Raw genomic sequence first — 20,473 nt, forward strand, 5'->3', positions numbered from 1 at the left:
CAGCAGAGGTCACTGGAATATCACCAAGTCATGATCACCCTCAAGAAATGAAGCTTAGTATGATATCCTCTAAAGCTAATTTTTATAAAAGATAAAAGCTGTAACAAACTTTGTTCTTTAAATGTTACTAAGTTTTATTTTCCACACCAAAGCTCAGATCTACTGTATCTGGGGATATTTCTAGTATGTAGAAATCATCCTTGTAAAGATAAACTGTAATTCATTTGCTTTACTAGGATTCTATAGAGAAGGTATTCAAGAAAATCTTGACATTATTATTACTACCAAATGCCACGTAATATACAAAGTGTAAATATACTTAAACCTTGGTCTAACATAAGTTAAACAGTATAATTTATTAAGAAGTATCTGTCTTGGTATTAAAATATATATTCACTGCATAAAAGGCTAATATGTGGATTCCATGTTGACTTACTTTGGTTTGGCGTGATAAAGCCACCATAAATCAAATATATCAGTCAATGAAACTTCTGTACAGGATTAAAAGAGGCCCAGTCCTTTAGAGAATTCTAACAGATGTTCAGATTTTGCAGCCAGTCTAAAGGGTGCTTTTCAAACCAAGCAGATAATGGGAAGTACCAAGCTAAATTTCAGATTTAAACTCAACAACTACCTTTAGCGGGAACCTCTGTTTCTGTCCACACCCCTCCCTGAACGCCTGCAAAGGATCCCTCCTTAATGACACCCACCCCTGGCTCCTAGCTCTGCTATTCCTGCTGGCTGCTCCTTTGCCCTCGCTGTACCAAACCCAGCAAGACGGGTCTCATTAACGATAACGATTTCACAGCCCTGAAATCACAATTTTAAAAATGCCTCCGTTTCAGAAAAAGGTTATTGTGATTATACACAAGAAGGGTGAGATCCAATGTGGCAAAAGAAAGCAATCTTAGAGTTATTTTCTTGTGATTTAATTCAAATCATCAAATCATCTAGTTTAAGGTTCATTTGTTCTATGTTTCTACATAATTTGCAAAGAAATAATGGCCGAATTTAAGTAGGAACAGATCCTTGCTTTAGTTAATTTCAGGCATTCCTTTTGTGCGTTTTCTATCCAAAGACAAAGATTTGGGAGGGAATACTCAGTGAATGGTGGCCCCACTGAAGGGCGGAGACTCGGGCACTGTTCCTTATTCATCTACATCCCAGCCTCATATAAAGATTTGCTGCAGGTTCTCTGTACATGTGTACCTTATAGAACGGGTAACACTTATATGACATACAGCAGTATCAAAATAAAGACAGAAAAGAATGTTTTAATTAGCACAGTAGATTATAAAGTGGAGAGAAGAGGACCCGTGAGATTAAAACGTTTTACGTATAAGCAGAGCACCTTTTTCCTGTTATTAAAAAGATTTAACACTCAATATTGCTTACCCCTCCACGTTTCAATCTTATGTTCCTCCAATTCATAAATCTGTACCTAGAAATAAGGAAAATGTTTATTTGCAAATGTTAACATATACAAGACAAGGGAAAGAAGAAACTACTATTTCATAACTACTGCTGAGTCCCATAATTCAACAGATGGGAACAAGCGAGGTAGTTCAGAAATGTAGAAATATAAATGAGAGACATAAAGCGTGCTCTGCATTTCTTTGAAGACAAATGTTGTATAAATTTAAAACATAAACCAACACAATACTATTAATTTGAAAATTTGTGATACACTTTAAAATTTAAAACTTTACTGTACAGTTAGTATACAACTTATACTAACTACAAATTTAAAACTTATGTATAAACACATACTCCTTCTTAGGATATATAAGATTTTTAGCCTCTCTGGTTTAAAAAGCGCAGTTGGTTAAACTGTGCTAATTAAGTTGCTGGATCAGGTGATGCCTGGACCAGGCGGGCGTCTTCGCAAAGGTAGAGAGGGTTTGATGGCAGCCAGTCCCCTGGAGTCATCGGCACGTGCATCACTGCATCTCGGCTGTTGCTTTTGGTCAAAGTACTTAAGGTCCCTGAATCTGCGTCCCTCCCTAAACAACGGGGTGGAAGGCTGTCCACACTAGCTTCTGTGAGGTCTACGTGAGGGAGCCTGGGGCACAGGGCCTCCCCGCCTCCTGCAGCACTCGCTACCCTGGGGGGCCCCTAGAGCCCTGCCGCAGGAACGCCTGACCTCTTTCTGAGCTCCCAACCCCGCCTGGCAACGCTGACACAGTCCTGTGCAGAGCCGCCGCCGACTGGCAGGGGCGCAGACTCTGCAAGGCTTATCATGGGGATGCAAGGGTGAGCAGAGGTCAGAGGCCAGACCCGGAGATTCAGGAGGCAGGTTTCAGCCAGGCTCTGCCTGCCAGGTGGACTTCACGTCAACCCAAAAGACAAACCCATGTAAGGGCCCGGAGAAGAAGAGGACTTCTTCACTTCTTCACTCCCCACCCCGGGGCCGGGGGCTCGGGGACTGACAACCCGGGGCGGGCTCCGTGTCGGGGGCAAGAGGCCAGGGCGGCACTGACGGTTTAAGCAGCGGGCCCACGAGACGGCACCAGAGTCAGAAGCAACAAGAGCAAGCGTCGGGGAGGTCGGGCCTCGAAATGGTGACTGTGGGGACGGAAGGGGCCCCTGGGAGAAGAACAGAAAGGTTCAGAGAAGAATGAAGGCCGGGAGACAGAGACAGATGGGTAAAGAAGCCCCCCACCTCCCGGTGCTGATGCTGGGTGACTGGATCACAGCAGCCAGGACACAGAGGAGGATGAGGAAGGAATCAGCCTCCGAAACGAGGAAGGTGGGCCTCTGGCTGTCACAGCTGAAAGCAGAACATCCTGGCCTCTCTCAGGCAGTTCTGAGGTGAAGCCTGAGCCCAGCAGAGGAGGCGCCTCCCTGCTGCCTGCCTGCACAACCCCTTGGGGCTCTAGCTGCAGTCATCAGCGTGGACATGCTCGGCTAACATGGGTGTCTATTATGAACTGGGGGTATTTGGCCCCAGCATGATGGGCAGGTGTGTATAGTGTACAAGGTATAAGCACGTGTAAGACAGAGTCGCTACCTCTGAAAACGACCTAACAGGAGCCTCAGATACCCTGATGACAGCGCTTGGCACGACAGACGTTTTAGGGCATCCTGTGTGCTGTGTTCGGTAGCATCCTTGGCCTCCGCCCACTCCACGCCAGTCGAACCAGCCCACCCTTTCCCACCAGGAGACGTAATGTTCCCGGGGAGGCAAAATCACTCCTAGCTGAGAGACCGTGCCCTTGGCGAAATCAGAGCACAACAGGAAAAGTGACACTGGAATAATTCCTGGGGGGCGCTGAAATGGGGACTCATCCGCTCCAGGGGGACAACAGGGAGCTCACCATGGCAGAGCGGGTGCCTGAGCAGGGTTCTGGAAGACCACAGTGTCAACCGGCAAGGACCAAGGGCCTGAAGGAGAATGCCTGTGGAGGGCGTGGATTTGGATCTCCAAAGAAGAGCAGCCACAGTGGGAGGAGAGAAGGGGAGTCCGGGGGAGGGAGAGAGAGGAGGAACGGAGTGGACAGGTCGGCATGAGAGGAGAAGCAAGATGGACCCCAATTGCCCAGCGTCAGCAACACCCTGGCCGGCTCTGGGGACGGCGGGCAAGAAGCCGGCGACCCCCGCTTGAGAACAAAACTGGGCTTTAAAAAAAAGGCTATCTGGTACCTCCACTTGTATAAACACAGTGGTTAATAGGAAAACTAGCCGCCGTGGCTCTCATCATCAGGAACAGTTCTTTTTATAATAGACATAAAAACGATAATTTAAAATTTCCATTTCCAGTTGGTGAAAAATCAGCCTGGAAAATCTTCCAGAGAAGCTACAAAATCGTTCACAGTCACAGTCCCGGTCTCAATGAAAAGAAGCATCCAGAAGAAATAAGGTTTGATAGTAAGATTGGAAGTTACCCCAGGTAGAATTAGTAGTTTAAGATGGATCAACAGACATTATCTGAAGATCCCTGATGCTAAAGACTGAGACCTATGGGACACGATCAAGAGGTCTAAGACACAAGGACTCCAAGTCCCAGAAGGAGAGAAGAATGAGATTAAAAAAAAAATGTTTTTTGAAGAAACAGCAGCCCCCAAAATAGGTAGAAATGCAACTTAGAAGATCATGGAAACCCAACATAGCCGCAACAGGATGAATACAAAGACACACTGCAGTCAACAGCGGAAATCCAAAGTTAAACAGACAGCCTTGAGTCAGGAAGAACTGGTGCCTTACAAAGAGGAGACAAGGAGCCATTTCCACTGACTTCTTATCGAAAGCACTGGGGGGCAAAGGACAACAAAACCACATCCTCAAAGAGCTAAAGAAAACAAACAAAATCAGTTAACTCAATCTCTATAAAACAGCAAAGCTGTCCTTCTAAAATCAAGATTAAAAAAAAAATGAAATAATGACACTGTTGGACAAACAAAAACGGAGATAATTTGTCACTGATGTGGACCACACAAATGCTGGTGGGTGTTCTTCAAATGCAGTGAAAACAGATGGCGACTCAGACCACAGAAAAGAACAGAGAATGGTACCTATGTGGGTAGATACAAAAAACTGATTTTTTTCCCCTTTTATTCATTTTGTTTAAAATAAAAATGCGACGGGCAGATTAAATGGAAGTATACTTCCTACATAACACCAATATAAACTCTAAATGGACTGTGGTAAGTTAAAATTGATTCTGAAATGCATACAGCGACCACAAGACAACAAAAACTGCAGAAAGGTATACCTGAAATAGTCACAGAGCTCTACTGGCCCTGATGCAATAGATGAGATCACACTTAGTCTCCTGCTACAAATGACCAGAAATGGGAAAAAATACGTGGGGCTGCTTTCAGACAGGAGACAGCGGGCGGGGCAGGTCGGCTGTCCCTGAGAGAAGGGAGGCCAACAGCTCTGTGACCGCCATGTCCTGCTTTAGAGGCACTGGGACCTTGATGCGGGCAGCTGGCCCCTAGCAGAGCATGACGTCACACTGAGCTGAGGAGACAGAAATCAAAGTCTAGACAGAATGAGCCAAGTGGGACTTGCAGGACACACCACTAGACAGAGCAGGGCTGGGGATCCAGAAAAAGAGAAGGCTGCACAGAGCTCCTCGAGTTTCTGACGGAACACTAAGCAGGCATGCACGGGATGAGGCTATGTGAGCCCGGGCAGATGTACCCTGAAGGACATCTACCTTCCGACCACAGAGTGGAAACTCCTTGCCAAACAACCAGGGAAATCCATGAAGATCCCTGAAGTATCAGCAGAGCTAAACCAGCCAGAGTAACAACGAACACTCTGACAAAGCTTAGAAGCAATCCTTGAAAGAAGCCCGTGAAAAGATACTCGACATGATTAGCCATCAGGGAGATGCAGCTCAAAATAACAACTGGGTATCAACTCACACACACCAGAATGGCTGTCATCAAAGAGAGAGGCAGTCACAGTGTCAACGAGGGTGTGGAGAAATTGGCGCACTACACACTGCTGGCAGGAAGGTGCAGTGCTTCAGCCACTGTGGAGAAGAGCTAAACACAGGTTACAGTGTGACCCAGAAACTCTGCTCCTGGGTCTATACCCTTTTTTTGGGCTTCAAGATCACTGAAGATGGTGATTGTAGCCAAGCAATTACAAGACGCTTGCTCCTTGGAAGAAAAGTTATGACCAACCTAGACAGCATATTAAAAAGCAGAGATGGTACTTTGCCAACAAAGGTCTGTCTAGTCAAAGCTGTGGTTTTTCCAGTAGTCACATATGGATGTGAGAGTTGGACCATAAAGAAAGCTGAGCACCAAAGAATTGATGCTTTTGAACTGTGGTGCTAGAGAAGACTCTTGAGAGTCCCTTGGACTGCAAGGAGATCCAACCAGTCCATCCTAAAGGAGATCAGTCCTGAATATTCATTGGAAGGACTGATGCTGAAGAGGAAACTCCAATACTTTGGCCACCTGATGGGAAGAACTGACTCATTGAAAAAGACCCTGATGCTGGGAAAGACTGACTGAAGGCTGGAGGAGAAGGGATGACAGAGAATAAGACAGTTGGATGGCATCACCAACTCAATGGACATGAGTTTGAGCAAGCTCTGGGAGTTGGTGATGGACAGGGAAGCCTGGCGTGCTGCAGTCCATGGGGTTGCAAAGTGTCTGACACGACTGAGCGACTGAACTGAACTGAACTGAGGTCTATATCCAAGGGACATGAAAACAGAAATCCACATAAAAACCTGAATGTGACTGTTCACAGCAGCGGTATTCCTAATCGCTGAAAAGTGGAAACCATTTAAACGTCCATCAACTGATGAGTGGATAAGTAGAATGTGATACAGCCACACAATGGAATATTACTTGGCAACAAAAGGAAATGCAGTACTGATCCATGCTGCAACGTGGGGGGATCCTGAAAACACTGTGTCATGTGAAAGCAGTCGGCCACAAAGGACCACATGTTGTGTGACTCCATTTATATGTAGGCTAATCTACAAAGCAGCTCAGTGGGCCCCCCCGAGGTTTGGAGGTAATGGTGGACTGGTGGCATGTCACAGCTGAGAGGGGTGAAGCTTCTCTTCAGGGTAATGAGAATGTTCTAAAACTGTAGTGACGACTGCACAGCTCTGTGATATACTAAAAACCACTGGACTGCTCTACTCTAAATGGGTGAAATATAAGATACACAAATTATATCTCAACAAAGTTGCTTTCAGTGAAGGATCTTCAAGTAATTTAACTGCCTGCCCCAAGTCCAATACTCTTTGAAGGAAGACAAAACAGATATTCAACCACATAACGTTATAATTATAATATCCACAATATTATAATATATTATATATAATATTCAGCATTCATTAGGAATTATTAATTTGTAAGAAGCAGAAATGCGACCCATGACAAGAGAAAAACCAGTCACTAGAATCAGACCCAGAATAGAGATGATGGAAATAGTTTCTGATACATACATATCTGATATATAACAACTGACATAATATGTTCAAGGATTTCAAGGAAAATATAAACATTACAGGGAGGGAAATGGAAAATATAAAAAAGATCCAAATGGAACTCCTAGGACAGAAAACATACTATCTGAAAGGAAAAAAAAATAGTAGGTAAGATATTGTGGAGGAAAGGAACCGTGGAAATGAAGACATAGAAATAAAATATATCTGAAATGAAGCCCAGAGAGGAAATACTGGGGAAAACGCGTCGAAACAAGAGAGTGTCAGTTGAGTAACTAGCATCCTAGAAAGTGGAGGCGGGGACAGAAAAATACTTGAAGAAAAGGTGTCTAAGAGAACGGAGAAAAAGAATATGATAATCTCAACAGCTGCAGAATGCACCTGACGCAATTCAACATCTGTTCATGAGAAACATTTTTGGCAAACCTGAAAACGGAGGAACATCCTCAACGTGATAAAGGGCATCTACGAGAGAACTACAGCTGGCACCAAAAGTAACAGTGAAACACTGAATACTTCCCCTCTAGGAGGGCACACAAAGCAAGGAGGTCTGCTTTCACGATGTCAGCACTGTACTGGAGGGCTCAGCCAATGAAATAAAGCAAGAAAAACAACAAAAACCAAACAAGCTGGTAGAATCACGAAAATCACAGCGTTAGATAAAGGCCACATGTGGGTTTCCAACTATGCTGTTATTAAACAGCGGGACTGGACCAGGGAGTTCTGTCACTAAAATTAGCCAGTAGAAAGATGTCAAAAGTGAGTTTCTCCAACTTTAATTTTTCCTTCGTTAAAACCACAGTGTCTGTACAGTCCTTGTTACAGCATTTCGGGGGTAACTGCAAGAAGCTGCATGAACACTCACAGGCCCGGAAGGTAAACCCCGTGTCAGCTCATCCACTGCGAGGCTTCACTGGGCTCAGCCATCCGGTCCAAAGACGTCTGAGTGGCCTCCTTCATTTATACATCCAGGCAGATCTCAATGCTACAGCGTGCCCATAATGCCATTACAGAGCACAAATTTAGTCACATTTATAGTAGGGGCTTTCCTGGTGACTCAGTGGTAAAGATTCTGCCTGCCAATGCAGGAGACTCAGGGTTCAATCCCTGGGTCGGGAATGGAAAAAGAAATGGCAACCTACTCCAGTATCCTTGCCTGGAAAATGCCATGAATAGGGGAGCCTGGCAGGCTACAGTCCATGGGGTGACAAGAGAGTTGGACAATACTGAGCAGCTAAACAAACAATAGACTATCTAGGCAATAAGTGGGGGCTTCCCTGGTGGCTCAGATGGTAAAGAACCGGTTCGATTCCTGGGTCAGGAAGATCCCCCAGAAGAGGGCATGGCAACCCACTCTAGTATTCTTGCCTGGAGAATTCCATGGACAGAGGAGCCTGGTGGGCTGCACTCCATGGGACTGCAAAGAGTCGGATGTGACTGAAGTGACTTAGCACACAGGCATAAATAAGAACACAGAATCCCACTAATCTGAGATTTCTGAAAGCTGAATAAAGAGGCTATTTTTTTTAATGTTTCTGAGACTACTTTCTTCAAGCTTCAAATATCAAACTAATTTACACTGAAGTTTCCTGCACATATATATATGAAAGTTGCTCAGTCGTGTCTGACTCTTTGCAACGCCAAGGACTGTACAGTCCCTGGAATTCTCCAGGCCAGAATACTGGAGAGGGTAGCCTCTCCCTTCTCCAGGTGATCCTCCCAACCCAGGGATCGAACCCAAGTCTCCTGCATTGCAGGTGGATTCTTTACCAGCTGAGCCACCAGGGATGTCCAAGAATATTGAAGTGGGTAGCCTTTCCCTTCTCCAGCGGATCTTCCTAAGCCAGGACTCGAACTGGGGTCTCCTGCATTGCAGGTGGATTCTTTACCAACTGAGCTATCTGGGAAGCCCTATGTGTGTGTGTGTGTATTTGGAAAGATCAACCAGCAGCACTGCTAGACCAGTACCAAAAAACACACAAAATCTTAACACACACACATACACAAACAGTTCTATATACATGCATAGACATACATAGTTCCACTTACTTGACATAAGGATTTCTGGCACTTACCATGGGTGATTTATAGTATCTATGTAGTATATTAATGAAATCTGTAATTGTTAGCATTCCTGGAAGAAAGAATTACATACTAAATATAAAACTATGAAAATATTAAAAGAAAATTTCAGGTGATAAGCAAACCTGAAATATTTATTTACTAGAAAACCTTCTAAATTATACTATAATGATTACCAGTGCAGCTTAATATATCATTTAAAACTATTAACCTGTTAATTATCTACCCCAAACTAAGATATACAAATTTAACTGAAGTTAAAGTCTAATAGTAGTTAATGGAATTAATCACAGTATTTGGCAATTCACTGAGAGAAAACTTTCTGAATGTTACAAAAACATCACGAAAGACTTGCATCTGCACACAAATAATTTCGGATACTTTAAGATCAAGTATGCCATAAGCTCTGGAGACAGGGCACTTTTGGCAGCACGTGGGTGCTTTTCTGAGAATCCTTCTAAAAACAATGGCTTACTCAGGCATGATTATGAAGGGCCCACTGTGTGCCGGACCCCAGAACTATGGGGGTGAAGACAAGGACGGCTTCCCTGGTGAAGCTGCAGCCAGAGGGGAGGCGGACACAGGGAGTCATTTCAAGACGATGCACTGCCTGCTGAGAAGGGGTAACACCCGCAGTCCACCGTGATTCCTAAGATGACATATTATGGCGCCTGGATACTGTGAGTCAGCGGTATTTTTAACAGTGTAATAATGATTTAGCAAAGGCATCAACCATGTTTCCATCATTTCATCTGCCGTGTCAGAAAGACGTTCACCCAGGAGGAAACGGGGGTGCCCTGCAGCGGGAACCTAGCAGAGTTGCCGACCAGCAGAGGGCGGGCCTCAGGCCAAGGAGCCCCGGTTCCTGGGGCTCTCGGGACCAGGAAAGGCCCAGAGGAAGCTTTGGTGCCAAAAAGGTGCTAGATGAAAAGAAACCCAATACAGGTTCATAAATGATTTGAATTTACTAGCTGCCCCACCTCACAGGATGTAAAAAGTAACGGTGTTTTTTAACTTGGTATTTTAACTTGGTAATAATGTTTTTACGAGGCTGGATTCCAACACCTCAGGTGTTCAGATTTCTCCCCAGGCCCACACTGCTTACCTACAAAACTTTGTTTTTTACTCTCCCACAGAGGTGCTGCTCGAACACCATTGGCGACTAAGGCAAAGAAGGCCTTTTTAACCTAAGACGAGAGAAACAACACACATTTTTAGTCATACATTTGCAGGGAGAAAAATACCTTCAACTATTAGGTTGGTGCAAAAGTTTAACTGTGGTTTTGCACTGTTGAAATCTGCCGTCTGATACTGGAATACAATCTTAATGTGGTTATGTTATACATCGTTTTAATGCGCCTTTCTCACTTTATGGTTTTTTGCTAATGACTTATTACTTGCTGTGTATTTTTATGTTTATTTTAGACTATGGAAATGATGTTAGACAAAAAGCCAGTTTGAGCAATTTCTTGAATATTCGAGCTCAAAATAGGTTGTAAAGCAGCGGAGACAACTCACAACATAAACATGACATTTGGCCCAGGAACTGCCAATGAACGTACAGTGTGGTGGTGGTTCAAGAAGTTTTGTAAAGGAGGCGAGAGCCTTGAAGATGAGCACATTGGCCACCCATCGGCAGGTGACAAGGACCGATTAGAGCAATCATCAAAGCTGATCCTCTTATAGCTATGCAAGAAGTTACCAAAGAACTCAGTGCTGACCTCTGTGCTCAGTCAGCATTTGACACAAACCGGAAAGGTGAAAAAGCTACATAAGTGGGTGCCTCATGTGCTAACCAAAAATAAAAAAATCTTCGTTCTGAAGCGTCATCTTCTCCTGTTCTACGCAACAACAATGAGCCCTTTCTTGATCGGATTGTGATGTGTGACGAAAAGTGGATTGCATACGACAACCAGCATTGACCAGCTCAGTTTCTAAACCGAGAAGAAGCTCCAAAACACGTCCCAAAGCCAAACTTGCAACAAAAAAGGTCAAGGTCACTGTCTGGTGGTCTGCTGCCCGTCTGGTCCACTACAGCTTTCTGAATCCTGGAGAAACCATGACATCTGAGAAGCACGCTCAGCAAATCAATGAGAAGCACTGAAAGCTGCAAGGCCCGCAGTGGGCACTGGGCAACAGAAAGGGCCCAATTCTTCTCCACAACAAAGTCCGACTGATGTTGCACAGCCAACACGTCAGAAGCTGGAACTGGGCTATGAAGTTTTGCCTCACGCCACACGTTCACCTGACCTCCCGCCAGCTGATGACTACTTCTTCAAGCATCTGACAACTTTTTGCAGGGAAAACGATTCTTCAATCAGCAGGAGGCAGAAAATGCTTTCCTGGAGTTTGTCAAATCCCTAAGCACGGGTTGTTATACTACATGAACAAACTCACTGGCAAAAATGTGTTGATTGTAATGGATCCTATTTTGATTAATAAAGATGTGTTTGAGCCTAGTTATAATTATTTAAAATTCACGGACTGAGAATGCTAATTATGTTTGCACCAACCTATTAAAATATTCAACCTAATCTAACCAGTTATCTTCAACATTGAGTTTTGTAAATTTGATAAGTTAAAAATAACTGAATGTATTAATATAAGCAATATGCTTCTGTATTACACTGCAAGGTACACAGGGATTGGAGATTAGTTTTTAAAACAAAAAATGCAATTAACCTCAAAAATTTTTTTCTTGTATCTAAAGTGTCTTGACTACATACAGATTTCATATAATTAACACCACATAAAAGAATTAAACTTCAGAGTTTAATCCCTTTTATAGGTGGTTATTAATTCATTTGAAAACACTGAAGTATCAAAGTACTTGAAATGAAAATCTGTTTTTCATATGTTTAATAACAAAATATCAAGCATACCTCCTTCATTCCCCTGAGGGTGAGAAAGAGAAGGACTGAAGGACATAATATACACATACTTTTATATATTTTTGAGACAGACACCCACCACCGTATGCCCGTCGTGGGTTGGGTCTTGTTCAGAGTAGTTCACACGCAAACTCTCTCTGAGCCTCCAGGACAAACACCCTCCCAGATACCATGGCAGGGAAAGAAGGTGGTGGAGGTGATGACTTACTAAGCTCAGTGATGAGAATGACTTCTAAATATAGAGAGCAAAGGGCATCTGGAAAATGGCTCAATTTTACTGATTATCAAAGAAATGAAAGTTAAAGCAAATTAAAAATATCATTTATAGCTGCTAAATAAGTCAATATTTTTAAGTTATAGCACCTAATACAGGTGTAGCTGTAAAACCACCAGTGGCATCACAGATTGCTATAGTTAAGTTACAGTGAAGTTGCTCAGTCGTGTCCGACTCTTTGCAACCCCATGGACTGTAGCCTACCACACTCTTCTGTCCATGGGATTTTCTAGGCAAGAGTACTGGAGTGGGTTGCCATTTCCTTCTCCAGAGGATCTTCCCAACCCAGGGAAAGTACCCAGGTCTCTCACAACGTAGGCAGACGCTTTACTGTCTGAGCCACCCGGGAAGTCTAGTTATAGTTATTGTTATAACTAATAGTTATAGTTATATAAATTGTTATAGTTTATTGTTAAACAAATAGAATAGCTTCTGACCCACAGCTTGTATCAAGAATCACAAAAATACTGTTTGTGTACCAGCTTTTTCTCTGTCGAATTAGTTACACAAAAATTTCAGGAGTAGGATTCTTGAATCGACGATGTTCAGTGTGGCTTATTTCTACTACAGAAAACTGAAACAAGATCTGCCTCCTGCAAACTTGTTAAATACTGGCATACCAATGAAAAAAAAATGTACCAAACACTGTAACTGTGAAGACTGTGTTGAAATGGGGAAGAAAAAAAAGGTTTATGGCAGTGAAAATGCAGACTATAAAATTATGCATTATAATTACATAAAACATGTATTTAAACAGAAAAGATCAAAGAGAAGCAAAAAAATTTAAACTTTTATACTAAGGCGTTGAAGCTGTGGAAGTGTATGTCTTCAAATTTTTTTTAGTCTGTGTCACAGTTATGTTTATAACCAAGAAATAAAAAGGCTCTTTTTTCATCCACTATATTCCCAACCCCTCGTTAACAGAACAGCGAAAACAAACGGGAGGGTCACAGGAACCAAACGCTTCACGTCAGAGGAAGCGTAATGGGTCGGCACTGGTCCCTGCCTTTATTCACGGAACAAGAGTGACTAACAGAGGTGCCTGGCTCATCAGAACGGGAGCCGAAGGATGGCTGCAGCTAAGAGGGACTCTCACTGGCCGTTTCCCACACTTGTCCTGGCTGAGCCTGGCACTGTCCTCAGTACAGCAGGGACTCCATCAACCTGCTGGACAAACGGGCAGGGGACTGGGGAGAGGAGATGAGAAGAGCCAACCCAAGGGCATGAGGGTCAAGAGGGAACTGAACGGCATCCACAAACTGGTAAGATGGTTTTTGAACCACAGCTTGTATCAAGGATCATAAAACATTCACAGTGTGTGAAACTAAACGGCATCCGGGGTAGAGAGCGGGGCTGAATGGTCTGTTTCTGCCTGGACCACAGGAATCTGGGAATCCTTGATGGTGGGCCTAGAAAATATCACCAAAGGATACGGGGGAAAGTCACGGACAAATAGATTCTGAAACACATTAAATATCTGCTTAGCTTGTTTTTCTAACTAGTTGGAGTAGGCAGGGAGTGGGGGCACTTTTAAAACCACAAACTCTTCATTATTTTCTCCAAAATAAGAGATTTAGCACAGAAAAACCAGTGTAAAAATCATTCATGAGGATCATTCATGTAAGCCTGAGTGACCACAGCCGTTAAGGTTCGGGTTTGGCCATGGTGAAATAGCTGAAAACAACTACACAAGTTGGACAGACCGTATGCAAACCCTGATGGGAAAGCGCCAGCAGGCACCACACAGGCAGGATTCAAGGAGCTACAATTATTGAGAGAAAAGAGACCGACTGAGTTCCATAATCTTTCTGGAAATTTTTCCAGAGGCGTTTTTCCAATCATCTTCAAATCAGTGAATTTCAATAGAAAACTGTAATCTATCAAAAAGAGACAAATAAAACGAGGGCAGGAAACATACAAAGAAAACCGCACCCAGCACATCACCTGTAAGATGCTAGAAATCAAAGGCAAAGAGAAAACTGAATCGACCCGAGGGAAAAAGGACATTCACGTTCAAAGAAGGAACAAGTGCACAGACGGGGACGCCAACAGAAGCAGGGTCTGACCCTGAAGACGGTGACTGTCCTTCCAGAAACAGCAAAGGATCTTGCTTTTCCACAATAACTTCCCTGCCTGACCCGTTACCTACAAGCTGTGAGTGTTCGTCGCTCAGTCATGTCTGATTCTTGCGACCCCATGGACTGTAGCCCGCCAGGCTCCTTGTCCATGGGATTCTCCAGGCCAGAACACTGGCGTGGGTAGCCTATCGCTCCTCCAGGGGATCTGCCCGACCCAGGGAGCAAACCCAGGTCTCCTGCATTAGGGAGTTAGGGATTCGAGGTGAAAAGTACCTTCATTTCTAGATGGGAAGCTAAGACAGCCAGTGAAGTGAAAGTCACTGTTGTGTCCGACTCTTTGCAACCCCATGGACTATACCGTCCATGGAATCTCCAGGCCAGGATACTGGAGTGGGTAGCCTTTCCCTTCTCCAGGGGATCTTACCAATCCAGGGATCGAACCCAGGTCTCCCACATTGCGGGCAGATTCTTTCCCAGTTGAGCCAATAGGGAAGCCCAAGAAGACTGGAATGGGTAGCCTATCTCTTCTCTAGCAGATCCTCCCAACCCAGGAATCGAACCGGGGTCTCCCACATGGCAGGCAGAGTCTTTACCAACTGAGCCACACAGGAAGCCAGACGCTGAGGAAAATGCTGGGAGTGAAGCAGAGGCGCCTCCCACTGCCTTCAGGGTGTCGAAGCTGCAGGACTAACCAGGCTGACTTCAGCTTTTCCTTGGCTCAGGCCCTTTGCCCTCTCTGAGCCCCGGACATTCTCAGCCACACAAGGGGCTAACAGACGTTTTCCTCACAAGTGCATGGGTGTTTTTTTTTTTTTTTGCCATGCCACATGGCTTGCTGAATCTCAGTTCCCCCACCAAGGACTGAACCTAGACCTTTGGCAGTAAAAGCCTGAAGTCCTGACCACTAGGCCAACAGGGAGTTCCAGCAAGTGACTGGGTGAACCAGACTTGCTCTGAAGATGTTCAGCAGTAAGAGTCAAAAAGGAAAAAAGCTTTTAATTTTCCAGTCTCTACAAACCAGACCAGAAGCAGAGAAAGATTCACTGTCTTAACTTCAGCCACACAGACTGTTGACATGTCGACACGCCATGGAGGGTGGGGGCTGCAACTCGGCCCTCCAGAGACGGAACAGAGCCCTCTGGAGTGGACAGGACGTGCTCTCAGCCCCGAGGCGGGTGCATGTCGGTGTGGCCAGTCAGTAGCCCTGCCTGTCCCTCCTCTGGCTTGGCTGCAGCTTCTGTACCATCAGGAGACCTTCTAAACCTGCTTCCTTAGCACCATGTGTGCGGAGTCCTTTGAAACTGTACTTAGAAAACTTCACAACTACAGAAGGCATAGGGTGTCACCAAGTACCAAAGAGAGACAGGATAAAAGTGGACGGGCACAATCAAGTTTCAGTCTTCAGGGAAAAACGCCAGGGTCCTTGAGTACCTTTGAAAAATTTATTTCTTTTCACCTGATGAGCAATTTACTTAAATTGATACCAATTAAAAACTTATATTTTAATAGGCGTGGGGGAGAGTCAGGTGTGGAGAGAAGCCCACGACTGGAGGCTCCGGACGCCGGCGGGGGGAGGCGGGGGCGGGTCTGAAAACAAGCAGGGAGATTGTTTCAAATCAGATCATAACTGCATCAACCATCAAAGGACTATTTTTTCCGGAGAAACTGCATCAGAAATAAAATGCACAAAGATGAACACTGGGGTGCTTCCAGTGGAAAAGACAGCTGGCCCGACTCCTGAGTGAGACCCACCAGGCGGAAGCCCCGCGTGAACAGCCTGTTCCTCCAGCTGTGGGTGTTCCCTGCTTAACTGTGTGCCGCTCGGCACAGCTGTGAACGCTGAAGCTGTACAAGTTCCAGTCTGACATCCGTCTCATTAGATGGGTGAAGAAAACAGAACAAAAAGGGGACGTCATAAGAATGCTAAAGAGCAATTCAGGGGCCCACGATCTCCTGGCTGAAGTTGCAGAAGAAAGGAAAAAACAGGCAGATTTCCTGGGAAGAAACAGCACGATGAACCACAGACCAAGCGACAGGTCAGGCCCGAAGGCCCACTGGGTGCCGGCTCACAAGAGGGAAACTCTACAACCAGGCGCGAGGCATGGAGTTCAGGAGCCCCAGAGAGATGGAGGAAACCTCAAAAGTGTCAGAGGGGGAAAAGAAATCACACATCAGAGACGGAACTTAAAGAAGAAAAAAACACAATAGCTTTCTCTTCAGCAACACCGGCAGCTAGAAGTAGTGGAACAAAGGCTTCAACATTCAAAATACACATTATGGAATTCTGCACACAGTCTACAGATTGAGTGCAACGAACGTTTTACTTTTCAAGTAACTGCTTTCTCATGTATCTTTTCTTGGAAAGTGTACCAACGTTTGAATCCTCCTAACGAGGAGATCCAACCAGTCCATTCTAAAGGAGATCAGTCCTGGGTGTTCATTGGAAGGACTGATGCTAAAGCTGAATCTCTAATACTTTGGCCACCTCATGCGACGAGTTGACTCACTGGAAAAGAGTCTGAAGCTAGGAGGGATTGGGGGTGGGAGGAGACGGGGACGACAGAGAATGAGATGGCTGGATGGCATCACCGACTCGATGGACATGAGTTTGAGTGAACTCCGGGAGTTGGTGATAGACAGGGAGGGCCTGGCGTGCTGTGACTCATGGGGTCGCAAAGAGTTGGACACAACTGAGCAACTGAACTGAACTGAACTGAACGCCAATAAGACTCATTTGAAAAGACCCTGATGCTGGGAAAGATTGAAGGCGGGATGAGAAGGGGATGAGAGGATGAGATGGTTGGATGGCATCACTGACTCAATGGACATTAGCTTGAGTAAACTCTGGGAGTTGGTGATGGACAGGGAGGCCTGGCGCACTGCAGTCCATGGGGTAGCAAAGAATCAGACATGACTGAGCGACTGAACTGAACTGAACCCCAGTATGACCCGGCTTCCCTGGTGGCTCAGTGGTAAAGAATCCACCTGCCAATACAAGAGACATGGGTTCAATCTCTGGGTGGGGAAGATCCCTTGGTGAAGGGCATGGCAACCAACTCCAGTGTTCTTGCCTGGAGAATCCCATGGACAGAGGAGCTTGGAGGCCTACAGTCCATGGGGTCGCAAAGAGTCGGACAGGGGTAAGAGCCTGGGCAACAGCAAGCCCCAGTGTGATGGAGCTGAACAGGGTTAGAGGAGGTCACCAGGGTGGGACCACTGTCCTCATGAGAAAGACTTAGAGTGGTCTTGCTCCCCAGGCAACTGTCCGCAAGCCGGGAAGACAGGCCTCACCAGCCAAGAGGATTTGAAGCTGGGAGAAACGAAGCCCGCTAGTCAGCGGGGTTTTGTCACGCAGCCCTAGTGGACCGAGGCAGGAAGCTCCGGGGGAAAGTGCTCTACCAAAACAGAGGGAATAAATCAAGAGCGCAGAAAAGCCTGCGTTCCGGTTACTAGGAGAGGGTGGAGGCCCTGACAGCGTGAAGCAGTGAGGGTCTCGGGTGACGGTGACGACCGAGGAGGAGACGCAGAAGCAGCAGGGGTGGGCCTGAGAGGGGCTGCAAGCCTGCGGGCCCAGCCTGACTGCACAGGAAATCCTACCGAGAGGTCAGACAGTGGGAAAAGCCTTAGATGATCAAAGAAAATTAAAAACGGAAGGGTCCTGAGCTCCAGGAATAACACTGAACTGAACAAATAGGAAATGTAACCACGGTACAACATGACACAGTCAGATGCATGAACACACCCCCTGAGATTCGGTTAACGGGGGTGGGGGGCCGGCGGGAGGGGAGGAAGGAAGCCACACGAGGAACAAAGCACCCAGCTGCCAAGTTAGAAAGAAGGAAAGTGCCTTAAAATGAACGACTCAAGCTAAAGTGGCAGTGACTGCCAGGCCTAACTGCTGAACTGCTGTTTCTGAGAATACGATGAGGAGGCGAGGAGGAACAGACACCGCTGTTTGTATGGAAGCCTGTGTGCACCACCTTTATTGACGTGACAGGTAAAGCCACTGCCTGGACTTCCTGCTAACAGCCTGCCAGCTGTTGTGTGAGCCCCCCATCGGGTCAGCCTCACACCGCAGTTCCGACCACTTAAGTCTTTTCTGGAATACCGATATGCTCTAATTCCCATTGTTCTGGACAGCAGGGACTTACGAATTAGTCCCAGGGATCATTTAGCTAATTGAGGAATCCTTCTGGATATTGGTTATTATTTTCTCTCTCTCTCTCGGCTTCAAGTCATCTGTTAATTAGATGATGCGGCCAATAAAATCAATATTCAAGTCACTGCTCCAAATGCTAATGGGCTTAGAGGGAAAGAACCTTAAGGCATCCAGTGATTTCTTAGCTAGGTTACCCCAGAAAGCAGAGCCTGGCCCGCTCATGGCTTATCTGAGAAGACGACCCCAGGAGTAGGAGTAACACAGGCCTGCAGGGAAGAGGGGGATGGGTGGTCGAGCTGGCCTGATGTGGCTCGATTCCTCTGGGAATCGAGGACTCCTCCCAGAGGGGGAGAGGCAGGGGCGCTTACCCACCTGCTTGTCCCCCGCTGGTTCCAGAGGCAGGGTGCTGCCCACCGAGGCTGCAGGAGGCAGGGCTGGCTGGAGTGACAGGCGGCCTGGTCCCTGAGAGGAATCCAAAACAATCAGGAGCCTTGCTCCAGGGAGACCGAGATTTCACTGACGTTCTTTTAAGGTCCATCAGTTCAGTTGAGTCACTGTCGTGTCCGACTCTTTGGGACCCCATGGACTGCAGCACGCCAGGCCTCCCTGTCCATCACCAACTCCCAGAGCTTGCTCAATCCATGTCCATTGAGTCGGTGATGCCATCCAACTCTCTCATCCTCTGTCCACAACAAGCTATTAATTCGCTGAGCTGCCTAAATATGCTTCTGCATCTTATCGGTCAGGACGCTGCGCCAGGCTCTGTCAGCCCCCAGGCTGGCCTTTCCGTCATGGTATTACCACAGCTACGAACGATCCAAAGAGGAAATCGGGTTCCTCGCCCTGACTTTCTGGGGTCAGGCCACGACAGGTTTCTAGAGACTACTACTTTTATTAATGATTCATTCAAACACCTTACTTGGGATGGACACCGCGTGTTCCACTGTCTTTTGAGGAATCTTGTTTTGCCTCTCACCTCTGGCCTCGGGCATCAGGCCTCAGACCTGCTCACCTGGTCTCCACAATTCCTCTGACACCACTGCACAAACTGGGGGCCAGAAAGCAAACAGGCACTCTCCTACAGTCTCCACTCCTACCCTGGACTTAGCTTCTTCTAATCACCATTTATTGCACTTCTTCCATTTTGAAGATCATTGTCCTTGATGATGAAAAAGCACAAAATGAGCTGAAACATCTCTCTTCCCCTTTATTAGCCCCTGCAGCGTGAATTTTGGGAACAGACTGAACCCTTATCTTTCTTGTCTCTAAAGTAGGCAAGTGGGGCTTTCCCGGTGTTATTGTTGTTCAATCCTTAAGTCGTGTCCGACTCTTTGTGACCCCAGAACTGCAGGACACCAGGCTTCCCTGTCCTTCACCATCTCCCGGAGTTTGTTCAAACTCATGTCCGTTGAGTCAGAGATGCCATCAAAACATCTCATCCTCTGTCGTCCCCTTCTCTTCCTGCCCTCAATCTTTCCCAGCATTAGGGTCTTTTCCAATGAGTCACCTCTTCACATCGGGTGGCCAGAGTACTGGAGCTTCAGCATCAGTTCTTCCAATGAACACTCAGGGTTGATTTCCTTTAGGATGGACTGGTTTGATCTCTTTGCTCCCCAGGGGACTCTCAAGAGTCTTCTCCCGCACCACAGTTCGAAAGCATCAATTCTTTGGTGTTCAGCCTTGTTTATGGTCCAACTTTCACATCCGTACATGAATACTAGAAAAACCATAGCTTTGACTAGACGGACCTTTGTTGGCAAAGTTATGTCTCTGCTTTTTAATACGCTGTCTAGGTTTGTCACAGCTTTTCATCCAAGGAGCAAGTGTCTTTTAATTTTGTAGCTACAGTCACTGTCTGCAGTGATTTCAAAGCCCCCCAAAATAAAGTCTGTTTCTGTTTCCACTTTTTCCCCCATCTATCTGCCATGAAGTGATCGAACTCGATGCCATGATCTTTGTTTTTTAAGTGCTGAGTTTTAAGCCAGGCTTTTCACTCTCCTCTTTCACCCTCATCAAGAAGGACAGTTTAGAGGTCAGCATTTGCCCTGTCAGTTACCCAGGTAACTT

At 45.9% G+C, this 20,473-nt stretch overlaps 1 protein-coding gene across 7 annotated transcripts in view; it reads right to left on the reverse strand.

Moving 5' to 3' along the window:
- The window catches only part of PRKAG2 (protein kinase AMP-activated non-catalytic subunit gamma 2), a 300,068-nt gene that overhangs the window by 15,515 nt on the left and 264,080 nt on the right, over window positions 1–20,473 (reverse strand). For 5 of the 7 annotated variants that reach the window (XM_088834770.1, XM_055421587.2, XM_055421592.2 and 2 more), the window contains 3 exons: window positions 10,110–10,191; window positions 8,998–9,056; window positions 1,396–1,441 (listed from right to left, as the gene is read on the reverse strand). In XM_088834770.1, coding sequence (XP_088690896.1) covers window positions 1,396–1,441; window positions 8,998–9,056; window positions 10,110–10,191 — 187 coding nt within the window. The remainder of the gene's footprint in view (window positions 1–1,395; window positions 1,442–8,997; window positions 9,057–10,109; window positions 10,192–20,473) is intronic. The other 2 variants (XM_055421589.2, XM_055421590.2) reach the window with 1 other exon arrangement.

The sequence above is a fragment of the Moschus berezovskii genome, chromosome 3 (assembly GCF_049115385.1).
Source record: "Moschus berezovskii isolate FMDL1 chromosome 3, NW_MosBer_1.0, whole genome shotgun sequence".
Lineage (NCBI taxonomy): Eukaryota > Metazoa > Chordata > Mammalia > Artiodactyla > Moschidae > Moschus > Moschus berezovskii.